The 19150-nt window shown below is 42.0% G+C and overlaps 1 protein-coding gene across 7 annotated transcripts in view; it reads left to right on the top strand.

The window, feature by feature from the left end:
• The first annotated feature begins 571 nt into the window (after positions 1-571).
• RIC3 (RIC3 acetylcholine receptor chaperone) overlaps positions 572-19150 on the top strand; it is a 59196-nt gene continuing 40617 nt past the window's right edge. For all 7 annotated transcript variants that reach the window (XM_064577061.1, XM_064577062.1, XM_064577060.1 and 4 more), the window contains exon 1: positions 572-864. In XM_064577061.1, coding sequence (XP_064433131.1) covers positions 741-864 — 124 coding nt within the window. In that variant the 5' untranslated portion in view covers positions 572-740. The remainder of the gene's footprint in view (positions 865-19150) is intronic.

Here is a 19150-nt window from a genome sequence, read left to right as displayed (position 1 = left end):
GAAGGACTGTGGGAATACAGAGGGAGGAGAGGCTGACTGGAGAAGTCTCATGGAGGTAGTATTTTTCAGTTCTTCAGAGTTTTTCACCGGCAGAGATGACGTTAGGAGTTTTCCAGGCAGAGGGAACAGGACAAACCAAGCTTCCCTGAAAGCAAAGAATCTGCTGGGGAAAGAGCAAATGCTCTAGTTTGGATGCAGCACTGTTCAGACCAGATCGGTCAGGGCCTCGAGGTCACAGAAAGATGTGAGGACTTGTGCTGAGGACCAAGAGGTGTTCGTGAAGGGTTTCACACCGTGGAGCGAGATCATTAGACGCGCTTCCATTCTCGCGTTTGGCTGCGGACGGAGGCTGGCTGCGAGCGGCGGGAGCTGCTTGCGGTAAGGCGCTCGCCGGCGTGGTCGGGGGCGGCCGGCGAGCAGGGCGGCCGGCGAGCAGGGCGGCCGGCGAGCAGGGCGGCCGGCGGGACGGGGAAAAGGAAGGGCACGGCCGCCAGCCTTTCGCGGGGGCGGAGAACGCACCGCGGGGCGTGGAGAGGGAGGAGTTTCCAGTTGGCCCAGACCCGGGGGCGCGGGCGCGGGGGCGAGGACGGAGACGGGGACCGCCGTGCGGGTGCCTCGCGCACTTGTCCCTCGCGCGTCGCCGTCCGCGCAGCCCGCGGTTCGGTCGGAAGAGGCCGCCGGCGCTGCGGTTCCGGTTCCGGTTCCGGCTGGCGTCTGCACCTGTGGCGAGGGCGGCGGCCATGGCGTACTCCACCGTGCAGAGGGTGGCCCTGGCCTCGGGGCTCGTCCTGGCCGTGTCGCTGCTGCTGCCCAAGGCCTTCCTGTCCCGCGGAAAGCGGCAGGAGCCGCCGCCGGCGCCGGAAGGTAAGCGCAGGCTAGCTCCCTCTCGGCTGCTCCAGGGAGGGGTGAGTCGAGGTCTCCTCCAGCCCGGCTAGAGAGGGCGGACCGGGCGGCGTTGGGGAGGTGCCAAGCCCCGCGGTTCCCTCGGCGTCAGCTGACAGCGGCGACTCCATGGGGCAGCGGGTCCGTCCCGACCTTATGCTGGAAGGAAGGGCCGGGGCTGCAGGCTCGAGTACCTGGGCGCCCTCCAGGTGGTCTCTCGCTCACCCGTTCGCAGCCCTCCCCACTCCCGTCCCTGGCTTCAGTCAGCTGTCACATCTGTCCAGGTGCTTTGAGTCCGGAGGGCTCCCGCTTGGATTCCCCTCTCTGGGGTTTCTGTGTGCTTTGTGTCCTGCTTTTCTATGAAGTAAAGTCAATTGGCATTGCTGTTGTTAATCTGAAGTCCTTGTGTACTTCCAGCGCCCAGCTTCAGGCCGTCTTTGTGCCTTTTTAAATATAATTTGAAGATTTTAATTCAGACCTCAATTACTGAGACGAAAGAATTACTACATTCCCCTTAAGTGTTTGCTAATCCTTTGTTATTGGTATGGTGTGTGTGGTGTTTACAAATCCACCCAGTTGGTTGCGTTCAGGTGCTTTTACATAATAGGTGCAAAGGGATGGATGTCCAGACTGAGAGAAGGAACTAGAACAATTCTCTCTAGCTCCTGAAGTTCTTCTGTAACTTTTCTCCTGTAAGTTATTGCTGTAATACCCGTGAGGATGGTTTTACAGTCTCCAAACACTTCCACTAATGTTCAGCCTTTCGACGATTGGACAGCTCCTTTTGAACTGAAATCCACTTCCCTGTAATTTGTGCACACGGACTATCTTTCCACTCTTTTGCACATCATAGATAGAAATACTGCAGATGACAAGCACTAAGCTCTAGGGGTGGAGGACAGATTGAACTGAGAATTCTCTTGATAGAATGTGCTTGATAAACTTTATGCTTGTAAAACTATCTACCTGGAAGAGACTTCTAAAAAATCATGTTATTTTTTTCCTTTCTGCCTTATTACAAAATCCCAAAGGTTTTACTCATTTTGTCTAATGATAACTGCCTTGTCTGCCTTGAAGATTAATTCATGATGATCTTGAGCAGTAAAGATTTTTCTAAAATAGTATTTTACTCAATTGAATTCCATTATGCTGAATTATGTTGAGTAAGTTCTATTGCATGTGAGTGGGAGATACTCTTCTGAATGTCGTGTAGAGCCACATTAGTGGCTTTTTCCCTTGAGAACTCAAGAGTTGTTATCCACTGTTCTCATCTTAGAATCTTTGCACTTTCTTTTTTTTTTTTTCCCTTAATTTATTTATTTGAGAGAGAGAGAATGAGAGACAGCATCAGAGGGAGGAGCAGGGAGCCCGATGCGGGACTCGATCCCGGGACTCCAGGATCATGACCTGAGCCGAAGGCAGTGGCTTAACCAACTGAGCCACCCAGGCGCCCCTGAATCTTTGCACTTTCTGTTCTCCTTATTCCTAGAGTGTTCTTCCCTCAGCTTCCTTCTAATTACTCAAGTTTCTGCTCAGAGGTAACCTTCTCAGAGACTTTCCCTATGGACCCTAGCTAAGATAACTCCAGCCCCACCTTTCCTTGTTCCTCATGTTATTCTATTTTCCTTCTTGAAGGAATTACTATATGATATGAAATGTTCTTATTTACTCACTTTTTTTCTGTTTCTACTTTCAAGAATGTAAGTTTCATGAGGGCAGGGGCTTGGTCTTGTTTACCACTATTTCTTTAGCATCTGCCTAAAATAGCAGTTGATAAATATTTTTAAGTGAATAATTCAAGTTTATGAAGCTACTAATACTGTGAATTTTTAAATATTTTATTTATTTATTTGACAGAGACCTAGCGAGAGCAGGAACACAAGCAGGGGGAGTGGGAGAGGGAGAAGCAGGCTTCCCACGGAGCAGGGAGCCTGATGCGGGGCTTGATCCCAGGACCCTGGGATCATGACCTGAGCCGAAGGCAGACGCTTAACGACTGAGCCACCCAGGTGCCCCTACTGTGAATTCTTTTTGCATTAGTTACCAAAGGAGTATAATCTAGGAAAAAACTTCTCCTGAATGATGTATTTCAGTAACTGAAATTTTGCTAACTAAACTCTCTGCCCTTGGATGGACCTAGAGGGTATTATACTAACTGAAATAAGTCAGAAAAAGACAAATACTATGTGATTTCACTTATGTGGGATCTAAAAAATAAACGAACAAACAAAAACAGGAATAGACCCATAGATATAGAGAACTGATGGTTGCCAAATGGGACGGGTGGTGGGGGGAATGGACAAAATGGGTGAAGAGGAGTGGGAAATACAGGCTTCCAGTAATGAAATGAGTAAGTCATGGGGATGAAAGTACAACATAGGGAGTATAGTAAGTGGCGTTCATGGTGTTGTATGGTGATAGATGGTAGCTGTATTTTGTGGTGAGCATAATAATGTATAGAACTATAGAATGATTATGTCATACATTTGAAACTAAGGTAACATTGTATGTCAACTATACTTCAATAAAAATTAAACTACTTAAAATCCCTGTGCCGGTATGCTAACATTTTAAAAACAGTGATTCCTAACCGTTTTGGGTTTATATACATATACCCCTTTGAGAATCTGATGAAAGTTATGGAGTTTCTCCCTAGAAAATTCACGTACTACTTACACATACATTCAGAATTTGAGTATCAATTCTGAGAATTCACAGAACCCTGAAATCCTTGTTTTAGAGAAGGAGACAACCCCAGTTATTAGAAAATTCTTGAAATCTGTCATTGTAACTTTCATTTCTGCCCTTTGGAGTATGTGAAATAAGGACAGTCCCTTTTCCACATGACAGCCCTTAAGACCGTCTTTTAGTAAATACTTATGATGTACTCTTTCACATAGTGTATACACAGTGTACAGATAACCATGGATTCTAAGAAAAATGAGCCAAATCTCTGAGGATCACAGTTTAGTAGAGGAAAATAGACAAAAAATAGGGCCTAAGTGTCCGTTGCATGTACTCAAAGCCCTTGCAGGAAACAGTGAGGACTCATGGTTAGAATGGTCAGGTTTATTGGGGGCAAGAAAGGTGTCCTAGAGCAGGACAGTCTGGTTGTTTTTTTTATCCCTCTAACAGCTTTCTTGAGGTATAATTCACATACAGTTCACGCACTTAAAGTGTACAGTTCAGTGGGGTTTGTTCAGAGTTGTTCAACCATCACCACAATCAGTGTTAGAACATTTTCTACCCCACCCCTCACCAAAATCCCCATATTCTTTAGCCATCACCCCCTCCAACACACCCCACCCCACCCCCTTCAGCCCTAGGTAACTACTAATCTATCAGTATAAATTTCTAGAAATTTCATATAAATGGAATTATACAATATGTAATCTTTTGTGACTAGCTGCTTTTGCTCAGCATGTGTTCAAGGTTCATCCATTTTGTAGCATGTATCAGTACTTCATTTTTTAAAAAAATTTTATTTTAGAGAGTGAGGGGGAGGAGCAGAGGAAGAAGGAGAGAGAAACCCAAGCAGACTTGACACCGAGTGTGGAGCCCAACGTGGGGCCCAATCTCACCACCATGAGATCACGACCTAAGCCGAGACCAAGAGTCAGACGCCTAACTGACTGCACCACCCAGGCATCCCAGTACTTCATTACTTTTTAATGGCTGAATAATATTCCATTGTGTGGCTATACCACATTTTATTTATCCATTCATCTGTTGATGGACATTTGGGGTTGTTTATATTTTTTATATACATAATGCTGCTATTAACATTTGAATACACACTTAGACATGTTTTCGTTTTTCTTGGGCATATACATTTGGGAAATATGAGCATTTTAGTGTGGCTGGAATGAAGAGTGAAATTTCTGGATCATATGATTATTCTGTTTTTAACCTTTTGAGCAACTGCTACACTGTTTGCCAAAGTGGCTACACCATTTAACATTTCTACCAGCAATGTATAAGCATTCTAGTTTCTCCACATCTTGCCAACACTTACTGTCTGCCTGTTTGATCACAGCCATCCTAGTGGGTGTGAAGTGATATCTCATTGTGGTTTTATTTGCGTTTTCCTGATGACTAATGACATTGAGCATCTTTTTGTGTGTATATTAGCTATTTGTATATCATCTTTGGAGAAATGTCTTACTCAGATCTTGTGCCTATTCTTAAATCGGGTTACTTATCTTTTTATTGAGTTTTAACAGTTCTTTAGACAAAAACCCATTTTCAGATATATAATTTACAAATATTTTCTCCCACTCAGTGGGTTGTCTTCACTTTCTTGCTGGTGTCCTTTTAAGAAGAAAAGTTTTTCATTTTGATCAGAGATGAGACCAGAGATGTTGGCAGGGGCCAAACTGTGAGGATTTTTTTTTTTTTTTCTGATGTACTCAAGGAGTTTGGATTTTATTTCAAAAGTAGAAGAGGCCACTGTAAGCTTGTAAGTAGAAGAGAAGCTCCAGTCTGGTTTTAGAAAGGACATCCTGGCGGCACTGTAGGAACTGCATGGTGAGGATCTCTGTAAGGAGAAGATAGTTGACGTACTCCAGTTGAGGCCGCATGAGCATCCTTAAATCAGTGTTGTTGAGCTCATCAGTTAGGATCCTCATGACAAATGACAGAAAATTCAACTTGAACTGTCTTAAGAGAAAAAGGGGATTTATTGCTTTGTACAAATGAAAAGACCTTGTGTTAGAACTGGCCTTTAGTGTTGTCTGATCCAGAGATTCACCATCTGTTCAGGGCTCCAGCTCTGATTTTATGTGTGCATTTCACTTCCGAGTTCCTTCTCACGTTGGCTCTGTCCTCTGACTGCTCTCTCAGGATAGCAGCAGTGGTTGCAACAGTACCAGACATCACCTCTCACATTCCACTGTCCAGAGAAGGAGCATGTCTTTTCTTTTAAACTCTTCCCTCACTCCCACCTCACTCGTACCTAGCTCGCACCCCCACCCCTCTTTCTTTCCCAGTAGGTCTGACTAACCTATCCGTGCATTGTAATGGCTTGAATTAAGTTACTTGCAGTGCTTTGGGTAGAAAGAATATACTGATTAACTACTAATTAACCACTGTGAAGTTGAGAGAGATTCCCAAAGGGAGATAGGGGTACTGGAGGAAGGAGGAAATAGAGCAGGGGAGGCTGCCATCATTGGGTAAGAGGGAGGAGAACAATTTTAAGAGCTTTTTTAAATTTTTATTTATTATAGTTCTCTGGTTTTTATTTTTATGTTTTTATGATTTGAAATTTATTTAACATTGTCAGAAATGTCAGCTTAAGAGCCATTTTTAAAGATTTACTTGAGAGAGAGCGTGTGCACACTCGTGCATGCATGAGTGTGGGGAAGGGCAAAGGAAGAGAGAGAATCTCAAGCCGACTCCACGCTAAGCCTGACATGGGGCTCGATCTCATGACCCTGAGATCATGACCTGAGCCAAAATCAAGAGGTGGACGTTTAACTGACTAGGCCACCCAGGTGCCACTTAAGAGCCATTTTTAAATAGAATTGGAAGGTGAGGGGGAGGGAGGCATCTTGGATTAGTCTCAAGTTATTAGCTTAGGTGAATAGACAGATGGTGATGCCCTTCACCAAAATAGGAATGGAGGAGAATAGATTAAAGGGAAAGATGGTGAGTTCAGGAATTTGAAGACTAGCATCACGTTCCCTTTTTCAGGCTTTTTTCCTATGTTGACATCTGTAGGAGTTCATCCATTCCTCATATGACCTAGTTCCAAGTATCTCAAAACAGCCTCTCTAGAAGACAAATAATAGCAAGTAGAAGCCTGTTAGCTCATGGAAGAGCAAACCTGTTGCCTCCCCCCACCCCACCCTCCTTTTAAAAACTCTCATTTCTTTTAATGCATCCTGAGGATTGCTTTAGATTTTTGGCATTTTACTTGCTGACCTTGTGGTATATTAGAATGCTAAGCTGCTATTTTTTTTTTTTTTTTTTTTTTTGATTGCTGCTCATCTAGGTTTTGTCCATTTTGTGCTGTTCACTTTGTTTTGGAACATAGGTGGGCAGGGTTAGCAGTCAGCCTTGATTTCTGCACTTGGTCTTTCTGTCACAGTTGCAGACATGCCAGAAGGCAGGGCTTTTTCCTTTTGTGGCCGGTGAAAAGGCTTGGCTGCTGGAACTGTAGGGGCACCGGTGTGTGGGGTTAGCTTCCCCTTTCCCAGCACAGGATTCCCTTTGGAGTGGTGCTGGTCCTTGCTGGGTTGTTTGCAGGGTATGGTGGGGCGGGAGCCGCTTTGGAGAGATGCCTGCCAGGCCGTGCCGGGGAAGGTGGGGCTGCACACATGGTAGTAGTAAAATAGGTGGAGAGCGTTCATGCTGGTTTTTGCAAGTGTCTGGCTATCTAGGCTTGGGGAGGGGAAGAGAAATGGCGCTTGCCAGCACTTTTGTTGTTGAACTCTCCTGAAGATACCTGTGCCTCCAGCATGTTTTTTTTTTTTTTTTTTTTTTTTTTTTTTTAAAGAGTTTTTATTTATTTGACAGAGACACAGCGAGAGAGGGAACACAAGCAGGGGGAGTGGGAGTGGGAGGAGCAGGCCTCCTGCAGAGCAGGGAGCCCAATGCAGGGCTCTTTCCCAGGACCCCGAGATCATGACCTGAGCCGAAGGCAGCCGCCCAACGACTGAGCCACCCAGGCGCCCCTCCAGCACATGTTCTGAGAGTAGTAAATACATCTGTCACGTGTACCTCAGGCACTTTTCAAACTGTTGTTTCTATGCTGTGTTTAAAGCCAAGTTATTTATTATGCTTTAAGGCAAAGACTCAGTTTCCTATCTCTCTTTGGCTTTCCTGGAGTTAAGCCGGTTGGTTTTTAAAGTACCCAGAGTTAAACCCCACTGATTTTAAAAGCTAAGTTAAGCTCCACTGATTTTTTTTTTTTTCAAAGCAAGATGTTAATGGACACTCATCTTCCCAGTGTGGGTCCCCAAAGCCTAGGGTGGGGTCTGATCCTCTAACTTCTCCATGCTTGTGGCATCCTTCACATTTGTGGTTAGTCTTACCTGGGTTTTTCCCCAATCTCAGCTCTGCTCCTCTGCCCTTTTTCGATGTGGCCTTCCTCCTCGATTCCCCCTAGGATGAAATGTGGGAGCACTGTTCTGCCAGTCTTTGGGTCATTTTCAGAGTCAGTCACACAGATATAGCTGTTATCTCCGAGTGTGTCCACGACTTAAGCTCAGGATCCTCCTCCTCTGCCATCTGCCTCACAGTCTCCTGAAGAATCCTATTTAGAATCTAGTCTAAGAGCTACAGTGTGCTCACTTCTGCATGGGTGAAAAGTCCACCATCCACCTTTTGCAAACTGGAACAATAATCACCTACTCCATTCTTTAAAATTTTCTCTATCAATAGAATTTCTTAAGATTTTCTTTTAGCTTAAGGACTTTTCTTGCAGGTTTTTTAGTCTTGGTAGAAATTGCTTAGTGGACGAACTTATTCTCCTCACCCATCTGGGACTTTATTTTTGTCTTTAGGATTACTGATTCTCTTTCATTTAACCCAAAATTTGGTCCCTTTGATAGAGAATATGGAAGCAAAATAGAAGTTCAAAAGTTCTTCCTCAGCATTACATTTTATCATCAGGTAAATTGCCTTTTTTGCTCTAAAAATACTCCGTTTGCTTTGGCTAGCCTTTTTGTAAATCTTATTTTGGACCTTGGCCTCCTGGGGTTCTTCCAAGTCTTGCCACTCATTCACTTATGTGTCTTTTCATCTTTTCTCTGTTCTTTTAGAAGAACTACCTGTACATCTGCGCTTTTTTTTTTTGCCCCCTCTGGCTTTCCTATCTGCTTGACAATTTTTGAAATGCTCAAGCAGCAATGCATTTTAAGAGCTTTCCTCTTAGGGACACCTGGGTGGCTCAGCCGTTAAGTGTCTGCCTTCGGTTCAGGTCATGATCCCACTCCCCTGCTTGTGTTCCTGCTCTCGCTGTCTGTCTCTGTCAAATAAATAAAATCTTAAAAAAAAAAAAAAAAAAAGCTTTCCTCTTAGAAAGGGTCTCATGCCATGGGGCTGTTTGTTTTCAGAACCTGATTCTGCCTTCCTAGGACCTGCGCCACACAACCCCTACTTTGCTGCCACAAATATTGAGTTGGCACGGTCCCTTTCTCCTACAGTTCTCTCTTCATTTCACTGACCAATTTCTTCTTCGGCCAAAGTAGCAGTTCCCCTCCTCTCACCTTCTGCACCTGTTTAACACGAAAGCCTCAGCACGCAAGGTCAGGGGCTTGTCAGCTGTTCCAAGGTTAGCACACTGAGACTTCGGGCAGGTGCCAGACTAGTTGAAGCCCTCCAAGATGACCGTACGCTGCTTCTGCGCGAGAGTCGGCTTCAGGAGAGTCCTGCTCCCCACCTCCATAGCTGGATCCTGGAGTGCGCCCACGATAGTGTCATATCTGGCATCTCTCTTCCTGATCCCGCCTGCCCATGTTTTCCAGTGAGGGACTAGCTTTGAGTACTTACAAATAGGTTTCCTTACCGGTACCTCCCCAGTGGCCCTGTTCCTTCAAAATAGCTTAGACTCTTAAGTCACCATGTTTTCCTCAGGTGAGTTCTGCCCACTGGGTCTAGAACTATCTAAGATGTGGAAATATATACACATGTATGTATAGTTATGTGTCCATATATGTATATATACATGCATCTATAATACATATACATATTTAATTCTTTGTTATCTTAAGTTAGCTCTTTGTTTTGGTATATAAGTACTTGAGGACGAATGTATTATTTTGGTCCCTTACCTTTTCTTTTCTCCTAATGAAACCTCAGTATCTGCTCTGAAAGAGTGTCAGAGAAGGGAGGAGACAGTTTGAGAGCCTGTGAATACATGTAGATTAGGCACTTTTTCAAGTTCAGAAACCTCTAGAGGAATGAGTGTGGAGCAGAGTTGTAGGTAAGGAGCACCTTTTACCAGTCACCCTGGCTGCCATTTTCTATACTCAAAACTAAAAACCACTCAGGATAATGTAAAAAATTATTTTTAATTCTGAGAGTAACTGTGCTGGGTCTTGAGATTCCAGTAAAGGCCAGCAGGCCCAGTATAGTCATCCAGATCAATTCAGCAAAGTGTACAGCATGCAAGACCCAGAGCATACCCTAGACTTGTATTCAAGAAGTTCATAGTTTGTCCTTCAGCCACAGAGCACAAGGAATGCCTGTAGTTAAAGAAGTTGGATTTATTACTTTTAGCTAGGGAGAATGCACACCATGGGGAAGCTTGCGACATCACAGTAAGATTGTTAGAAAAACTTTATTATAGGATGTGGGCATGTGTTAGGTGATTTTTGAAGAAGGTTTAAGGATGTGGGGCTTTGCTCTGGATTGGATGCCGTCAGGAAGTGAGGCAAATTCTGTGGCTGGATGGCTGGATATCTTAATAGAGTTTATCTAAAGGGAGAACAGACTAGAGAAGGGCTGAAGCTGTAATTTATGAAGAAGCAGCAGTCCCTCATTATCCGGGAATGGGAGCTATTTGATATTTTTTAGCTTGGACAGTATTCATGTTTTGTCTGTGTTCAGGCAGATTACAGAGTGGTCTTATTACTCTTTCGTCTTGATCCATGGTGGTCACAGAATAGCCTTGTTTAATGTTGATGTTCTGAAATTGCTGACGTTTAACAGGAGAACACCAAGACCTAGCTGTGAGTGCCCCACACCGGCTCATACCAACACCAAGGCCTAGCTGATAGTACCAGGCCAGCTTCTGGCTGTCAGAGGCATCTTCTCTGGTGCTCTGATAGGATTTGTAAGTTTTAGTCAGCACTGAATAAAATTGGGTAGAAATAGTACTTACAGGAAGGTTTTATCTATTTCTCTTTCTCAGTCCATTCAAGGAGAGGCTGAAGGTCACGTAAATATAACTTTTGAATAAGGCCAGTTGTGATAAGTGCAATTAAAGAGGATCAAGCAGTATGTTCTAAGTGCAGGGGGATGAGATGAGAAAAAGCATTGGGGATGTGGGCAGTATTTGGCCTGGGCCCTGAAGGATAAGCTAGATTTAGACATGTGGAGTTGGAGAGAAAAGCAAAATCACTGGAGTCAGCAAAAGGCAAAGGCTTAGAGGTAAGAAATCACAAGGCAGGCTCAAAGCATGGGGAGAAGTCTAGTTAGGCTGAATCAGGAGTATGTAATGGGAAAGAAATATGAAGAGGTACTTTTGGACTAGATTATAGAATTCAGTTGTTTAGAAATTCAGTTTGTAGGGAAGGCAAAACCAGAATTTGTTAAATACCCACTGTGCATGCAGGGTCCATTGTATATGATATTTAATCTGTAATTTTTTTTTTTAAGATTTTATTTATTTGACAGAGAAAGAGCGCGAGAGTGCATGTGCATGCACAGGTGAGCACAAGCAGGGGGAGCGGCACACAGAGGGAGAGGGAGAGGGAGAAGCAGGCTCCCCACTGAGCAAGGAGCCTGATGTGGGCTTGATCCTAGGACCCTGGGATCATGACCTGAGCTGAAGGCAGACATTTAACCGACTGAGCCACTCAGGTGCCCCTAATCTGTAATCCTTGTAACAACCCTGAATAATCCGTGTAACAACCCCAATTATATCCATTTTACAGATGATGAAAATGAGCTCTAGAAAGGCTCATTTAGGGGCATCTGGGTGGATCAGTCCATTAAGCATCTGCCTTTGGCCCAGGTCATGATCCCGGGGTCCTGGGATCGAGCCCCTCATCGGGCTCCCTGCTCAGCAGAGAGTCTGCTTCTCCCTTACCCCTTCCCCTGCTTGTGCTTGCTCGCTCTCTCTCAAATAAATAAAATCTTTAAAAAAAAAAAAAAAAAAAGGGTTTATTTAACCTCCACTTAAATAGTTGGAGGCCTAGCCAGTATCTTAACTAATAACTCTGAAAAGATAGTACTGATTTTACTCACTTTGCTGACTGTGTAACACAGTCTTGTGTTGAAACCACTGAAAGCTTTTGATGGGAGAAAATGGCAAGACCTGTTAGAATTATGCTTTAGGAAGATGACTCCTAACAAAACAGTAATTAACATGTGTAGGGTATATGGACTAGGCCCTGTGCTGAGCAACTTAGACACACAAGTATCTCTTAATAGTACGTAGCATAATTTGGGAGTGAGGAGGTTGGTAAAAGATGGAAAAAAATACATGGTTAAATTAGCAGAAAACATCGAAGCAGTGGTGGGGAGAGCACAGCTTTAGGTAGGAGAGGAATGTAACAAGATGAGGGACCCCTGGAGGAGACTGATGAGGAACAGTCAGCTGTGGTCCCAGGCTCCACTTTAAGTAATGCCGAATTAAATTTGGCCTCTAGAATTTCCTCAGTATTTAGGGAGAAGCTTACATATCTTAAGGAATTGGCCCATAAGGATTTTTTTAAACTGCGGTAATCAAATATAAACACATCCAGTTCTTTATTGATTTATTTGTCTTAAGAATGAAATGTTGCAGATGGTTTAATGCTTCTTTCAGAAAGCTCTTTTGTTAACAGTGTTAGAGTTTTTGTTTTTAGCAATAAGGATGGTTATTAAGGGAAAGTAGAACTTCACTCTGTAAAATCCATTAAGTTTGTAGTCAAGCTTAAATGATATGCTAAGTGAAATTTTAATAAATAAACCTAAATATGGGGAAAGCTTTCAATAAACAATTAGGATTTAGTCAAGTCCCATTTTAGAGAATACGTAAGTGCAGATAGAGATGGTGAACACAGCTGTTTTCTATTTTGAAAAGTGCAGTTTTAATGTTCTAATATCTTTAATATCCTGGTCTCTTGAGCTGTTTTGTTTTTTTGATTTTTATGTATTGGAGAGAGAGAGGGTGGGGTGGGGTGGGAGAGGAGCAGAGGGAGAGGAAGAAGCAGGCTCACTGCTGAGCGGGGAGCCTGACTTGGGGCTCGATCCCAGGACTCCAGGATCATGACGTGAGCCAAAGACAGACGCTTAATTGAGCCACCCAGGCGTCCTTTTTGAGCTGTTTTTTTAAGCAAAATTTTTTAAAAACCACAAATCCTCTTTGTAATGTAGCTATAAAGTAGAACGTTTATAATAGTGAAAAATAGAAAATAACCTAAATATTCATCAGCTCGGGAGGAGGTGAATAAATTGTGATAATGGACATACTAGGAGATGCTATATGGCAGTTCAAGTGAATGAACTGGAGCTACATATATCAAATCAACATGGTGCATTTCTAGGCCAAAATATTAATCCCCACCCAGAAAAAGAGCAGAAAAGGGAAGTTGCAGAAGAATGAGTATAGTATGATATCATAATATAAAGGTTTTTTTTATTGTAACAGAAATTTATCCTTTTAACCAGTAGGTGTACAGTTCAGTGGCAGTAAGTATGTTCATATTGCTATATGACTGTCGCTACTGCCCATTCATAATATAGTTTTAAAACTCAAGACAATATTGTATGTAGTTTATGAGTATACACTTAACATAGTAAAGTATAAAGTGCACATTCTGAGAGTACACAAGTCTTCCAGTTACATCTATGTGGTAGGCAGGTATACAAGTGCTCATACATTATCATTTATACTTTTTTGTACACTTGAGATATCTATTAAAAATTTTTTTGGGGGCGCCTGGGTGGCTCAGTCGGTTAAGCGACTGCCTTCGGCTCAGGTCATGATCCTGGAGTCCTGGGATCGAGTCCCGCATCGGGCTCCCTGCTCGGCAGGGAGTCTGCTTCTCCCTCTGACCCTCCTCCCTCTCATGCTCTATCTCATTCTCTCTGTCTCAAATAAATAAATAAAATCTTAAAAAAAAAAAAATTTTTTTTTTAAATTATTTCCAAATGTTTTATAGCCACTGAATTTCTAAACATCCTGGGTTCAGTTCTAAGCAATATAGTACCAAGATCCAAGAGGTGAAGTTGTTCCCTGTTGAAGACAGTTAACTTTATGGAAAAAAAAAATCTCTTCCAAATTGAGCATTCTGACCCTAGCCTACCATCTCAAGAATTTTCTTGGTCACAGGTGGCAGAGGTCATAGGTCTTAAGCCTAAAGGTCTGAGAGAATGACTGTTTGTTTTTTGTTGTTTATTTTTTTAATAAACACCCACAGGAGGAGAGCAGGTTTTGGAAGGTGAAAATGAGTTTCATTTTTAGGTTTGACATGATAGTCCGACTAAAAGGAAGTATATACTAATGGAATTTAGAGTAAGAGATGGGAGCTTGAGGGGGAAAGGTCAGAACTAGAGCTATACATTTTGGAACTTATAATGGATCCATGAGAATGAGTTTGTCAAAGGAAAAAGGATAGAGAAAAAAATATGTTGAGACAAAGATCTTAGGGAAAGGATTAAAGAAGAACCTGTGCATGAGACTGCGAAAGAATAGGTTGAAAGACCAGTTGGTTGGAAAAGAAGAACCCAGGAGAGTGGTTCTTGAGATTAGGGCAAGAAAGTTTGACAAGGATTTATTCAGATTAATCCTATATTTATTAAATGAGTAGTATGTGATAATCATTTTCTTGTGTTGCAGTTAAGTCTTCAGAGTGAGACCTGAGGGGTAAAAACTATTGGATTTGATGGTTAAGGCACAGTTGCCTTGTTGCTGGAACTATATGGCTCATCTGTAAACTCTTTAAAGATAGGGACTTTTTTATTTATCATTTATTTTTTAATTTATTTTTTTATTAGGATATGTTAAAGATTTATTTATTTTAGGGAGAGAGAGCGCACACATGAGTGGGAGGAGTAGAGGAAGAAGGAGAGAGAATCTCAAGCAGTCTCCCGAGCTGAGCACGAAGCAGGATGTGGGGCTCGATTCTCCTGACCCCGAAATCATGACTGAGCCAAAACCAAGAGTCAGATGCTTAAATGACTGCACCACCCAGGTGCCCCTGTTTTATTTATCATTTTAATCTGTGTCTGGCGCACTAAGTGTTCAGTAGTAAATTGTGTGAAGTATTACACCAAATACAAAATGCTGAGATTTCTCCTATGATATAAAACCTATTTTTACCACCTAGCCTATCTGTTCCATTGCTCTCCAATTCCTTCTCTTACCTTTGAAAATAGTTTTCCTCCACTTTTCAGCTCTTCTTTCCAGTCTACAAGCTCTTTATCAGTCACGTTTCCCTACTGTTTGAAACCCTACATTTGATTTCCTTTCTTCCGCCCATTACTCACTTATTAACTCAATATAAAGAAGACCATTCTAACAGTTGTTCAGAGGTGGCATGAGCTTCCTGGGGGCAATACTGAATTTCCTGTTTGATTGTATTCAGCAAAGTTAAATCTCCATTTAAGGAAGGTGAGGGTATTGAACTCATGTGGTTAGACTAGATGATTTTTTTAAAAACTTGGAGATATAATTCACATACTAGGCAATTTATCTATTTAAAGTGTACAATTAGTGGTTTTTAATATAGTCAGAGTTGTGCAACTATCACCACAATCAATTTTAGAAATTTTTATCACCCCTCCCACATACACACAAAAAATTTCATACCCATTAGCAGTCACTCTCCTTTCTGCCTCCCCCCGCCAGCCCTAAGCAACCACTAATCTACTTTCTGTCTCCATAGATTTGCCTGTTCTGGACACTTCATATTCATGGAATCATGTGATATATGGTCTTGCATGACTGGCTTTTTCTTTTTCTTTTCTTTTCTCATCTTTTCTCTTTTTTTTCTTAGCATAATGTTTGCAAAGTTCATCCATATTGTCGCATGTATCAGTACTTCATTCTTTTTTTTTTTTTTTAAAGATTTTATTTATTATTTGACAGAGAATGAGAGAGAGAGAGCACATGAGAGGGGGGAGGGTCAGAGGGAGAAGCAGACTCCCCGCTGAGCAGGGAGCCCGATGCGGGACTCGATCCCGGGACTCCGGGATCATGACCTGAGCCGAAGGCAGTCACTCAACCGACTGAGCCACCCAGGCGCCCCTTCATTTTTTTTTATGGCCAAATAATATTCCATTGCATGGGTATACCACATTGTATTTATCCATTTATTGTCAGTTGATGGACTTTTTGGTAATTATGAATAATGCTGCTATGAACATTTTTGTACACGTTTTTGTGGGAGCCTATTCTTCTTGGCTATATACCTAAGAGTAGAATTGCTGGTCATATGGAAACTTTGTTTACCCTTTTGAAGAACTGCCAGGCTGGTTTTCAAAGTGACTACGCTATTGTACATTCCCATCAGCAGAGTATGAGAGTTCGATTTTCTCCACATCCTTGCCAATACTTTCTCTTTTTTTAAATTATTATTATAGCATCCTAGCCGGTGTAATATAGTATATCTCATTGTCAGTTTAATTTGCATTTCCTTGATGACTAGTGGTGTTGAACATCTTTTCATGAGCTTATTGGCCATTTGTATATATTCTTTGGAGAAATGTCTATTAAGAGCCTTTGACCTTTTTTAGTTGGGTTATTTCTTTTTATTGTTGAGTGGAAGGAGTTCTTTATCTATTGTGGATACTGGAACCTTACCAGATTTATTATTTGCTCCCATTCAGTATGTTGTCTTAACTTTCTTGATGGTATCTTTTTTTTTTTTAAGACTTTATTTATTTATTTGACAGAGAGAGAGAGAGCGAGAGATAGCAAGAGCCAAGAACACAAGCAGGGGGAGTGGGAGAGGGAGAAGCAGGCTTCCCGCTGAGCACGGAGCCCGATGTGGGGCTCGATCCCAGGTCCCTGGGATCATGACCTGAGCCAAAGGCAGATGCTTAACGACTGAGCCACCCAGGTGCCCTGATGGTATCCTTTGCAGCAGAAAAGTTTTAAAATTTGTAGTCCAGTTTACCTATTCTTTTTTTCTTTCTTTGTGGTTTTGGTGTCCTATCTAAAACCATTGCCTAATCCAAGGTCACAAAGATTTATGTCTGTTTTCTTCTAAGAGTTGTGTAATTTTCTTACATTTAGGTCTTTAATCAATTTTGAGTTAATTTTTAAAAATAGTGTAGGTAGGGGTCCAACTTCATTCTTTTGCAGGTGGGTATCTAGTTGTCTCCATACTATTTGTTGAAAGACTGGATGATTTTTTTAAGCCTCTTTCTGACTCTGAAGATTACATGATGCTTTGTAGTACATTGGTTTCTGTTATTGTCTAAATAGGTGGATAGTCAAGATTTCATAGGATGGCCATCCTTTTCTCAAGAATACATTGTGTCTAAAAACAGGGATTGTCGGGCGCCTGGGTGGCTCAGTCGTTAGGCGTCTGCCTTCAGCTCAGGTCATGATCCCAGGGTCCTGGGATCGAGCCCCGCATTGGGCTCCCTGCTCCGCGTGAAGCCTGCTTCTCCCTCTCCCACTCCCCCTGCTTGTGTTCCTTCTCTCGCTGTGTCTCTCTCTGTCAAATAAATAAATAAAATCTTTAAAAAAAAAAAACAACACAGGGATTGTCATTAGTCTTATATCAGCTTCTTAAACTTCTCATTTGTTTTCAATTCTGCCCTTTGATTATTTATTTATTTTTAGGATTCTGGTTTGCATCTGGTCTTTGACAGCTCCATTTTCTTTTCTTCCTCTTTTTGCACATAAGTACACCTATCCCACCAACACTTTTAATATGGGAATAGTTCACTCACTTTATTAACTTTTTCATTTAGGTAGCTTAGAGTTTCTTCTCAAGCCTAACTGTAGCCTAATAAAAATTTCTTCTGAATGTGCCACCAACACCTGGAACTTAGTGTGTGAAAAATGTGTATTTAGTCTTCCCCTTGTCATAAGCCCACCCAGTTTTTTCATTATCTTCTCTTAGTATATTAAACTCCTAACCTTGGAGTTTTCTGACCCTTTCCCTCATTAGTTCTATATTCTGTTCAATAGTAAATGCTGCATGCTCAGAGCCCTTGGATCTGTTGCTTCCTCTTTATTGTTATAGCCATCCCCTCAGGCCGTTACATTTTAGAGCTTAATTACTGCCTTCTTGTTGATTTCTCATACCCAAGTTTGTCTCTGCATTAGGCCCTATACTCAAATGCTAGATTTAATCCCTTTCAGGTACCCTTTTCATTAAGTCATTTCCCTGATCTTAGACCCATAGTACCACATTTATCCACCACAAGTTAGCATTTAAACCCTCCACCTCCACTTCCCTCTCCTTATCTCTTGTTACTTCCCTAAATGGGGCCAAACTAATTTGGTAGTTAGCCTTCTTTATTCTTATTTCTTTGTCCTCATCTCTTTCTTGTTGCAGAGTTCTTCTTTCCTTCTGGCATGCCTTTGCTGCTTTATTCTATGTCTCATTCCCTTCAATGATTGATCCCATTTGATTCCTCTTTCTTTTTCTCTCTTTGCATTCTTTTAATGCTTAGACATTTAGTTTATCTAGTAATGTCCATGAAAACCTGTCCTTTTTTGTTGATGTTTGTTCTGAATATACTACTTTTTAAAATTCAGTGTGGGAACTGTTGTTTCTATTTTATTTATGGCCCGCTCCTACCTATAGCATAGAGTCCTGAACATAACAGTTGTCCTATAAATCTTCCTGGCTGACAGACTATAAAAGTTTTGGGGCGAGAGGTGTAGTGTTTAGCATTGTCAGCATTTTTTAATTTTAGAAGCGCAAAAAATATTTTTGTGCCATTACCTGACTTTTATTTTTAATTTTCTTTTGTTTTATACCAAGTTTTGGAGACTGTGTTCTCAGTACAGTATAATGAAGTTCAACAACGTATATTACTACAAATATTAAATCTAGTTTCTTGAACACTAGCCATCTGATCTATCAGATTCTCTCAAGAGAAAGGTTAGCTTTTTGGATGCTGGCTAGGCATTTTTTTTTGAAGGTGCATTATAGCCTTAAAGCCATGACTCACCATTTAATATATTAAGATCCTTGACAATTTAATAGCGACATAGTCACCAGCACCCAGAATAAGGAGTGTTGACCTGGTTTTCTTCTGTCTGAAGCTCTACTTTTGTTGCTGTCCTCTTGAAAAGCACTTCTTCCCATAAATTCCGTGTCCTCCAAAGTCAATATTGGGAGGGAAAGGAGGATTATTGGAGTGGAGCTGGCTGAGAGAGGGATATAAGACGGAAAGCAGTCTTCCAAACCTAATAGGGGTTAGCTGTCTTACCTCCCTGCCTGCCCGCCCGCCTTCTTTCTTACCTGAGGAGCACAGCTGACTTAAAGATAGTCATCAGTTTATAGCACCTTATTAACATCATGAGTGCAAGTTTTTCTTGTTCTTTTCTCTTTAACCCTTTATCTTGAGTCCACATGCCCATTCCCTTTCCCATTCATATGTATCTACTGTGTTTATGTCCCTATACCTACATATTTGCTTGAAAGAC

Source organism: Mirounga angustirostris, unplaced genomic scaffold, assembly GCF_029215605.1.
Source record: "Mirounga angustirostris isolate CCGP_5_RB_7025 unplaced genomic scaffold, mMirAng1.0.hap1 SCAF_13, whole genome shotgun sequence".
NCBI lineage: Eukaryota > Metazoa > Chordata > Mammalia > Carnivora > Phocidae > Mirounga > Mirounga angustirostris.
The sequence above is the reverse complement of the archived record's forward strand: the minus strand, read 5'-3'. Positions and strand labels throughout refer to the sequence as shown.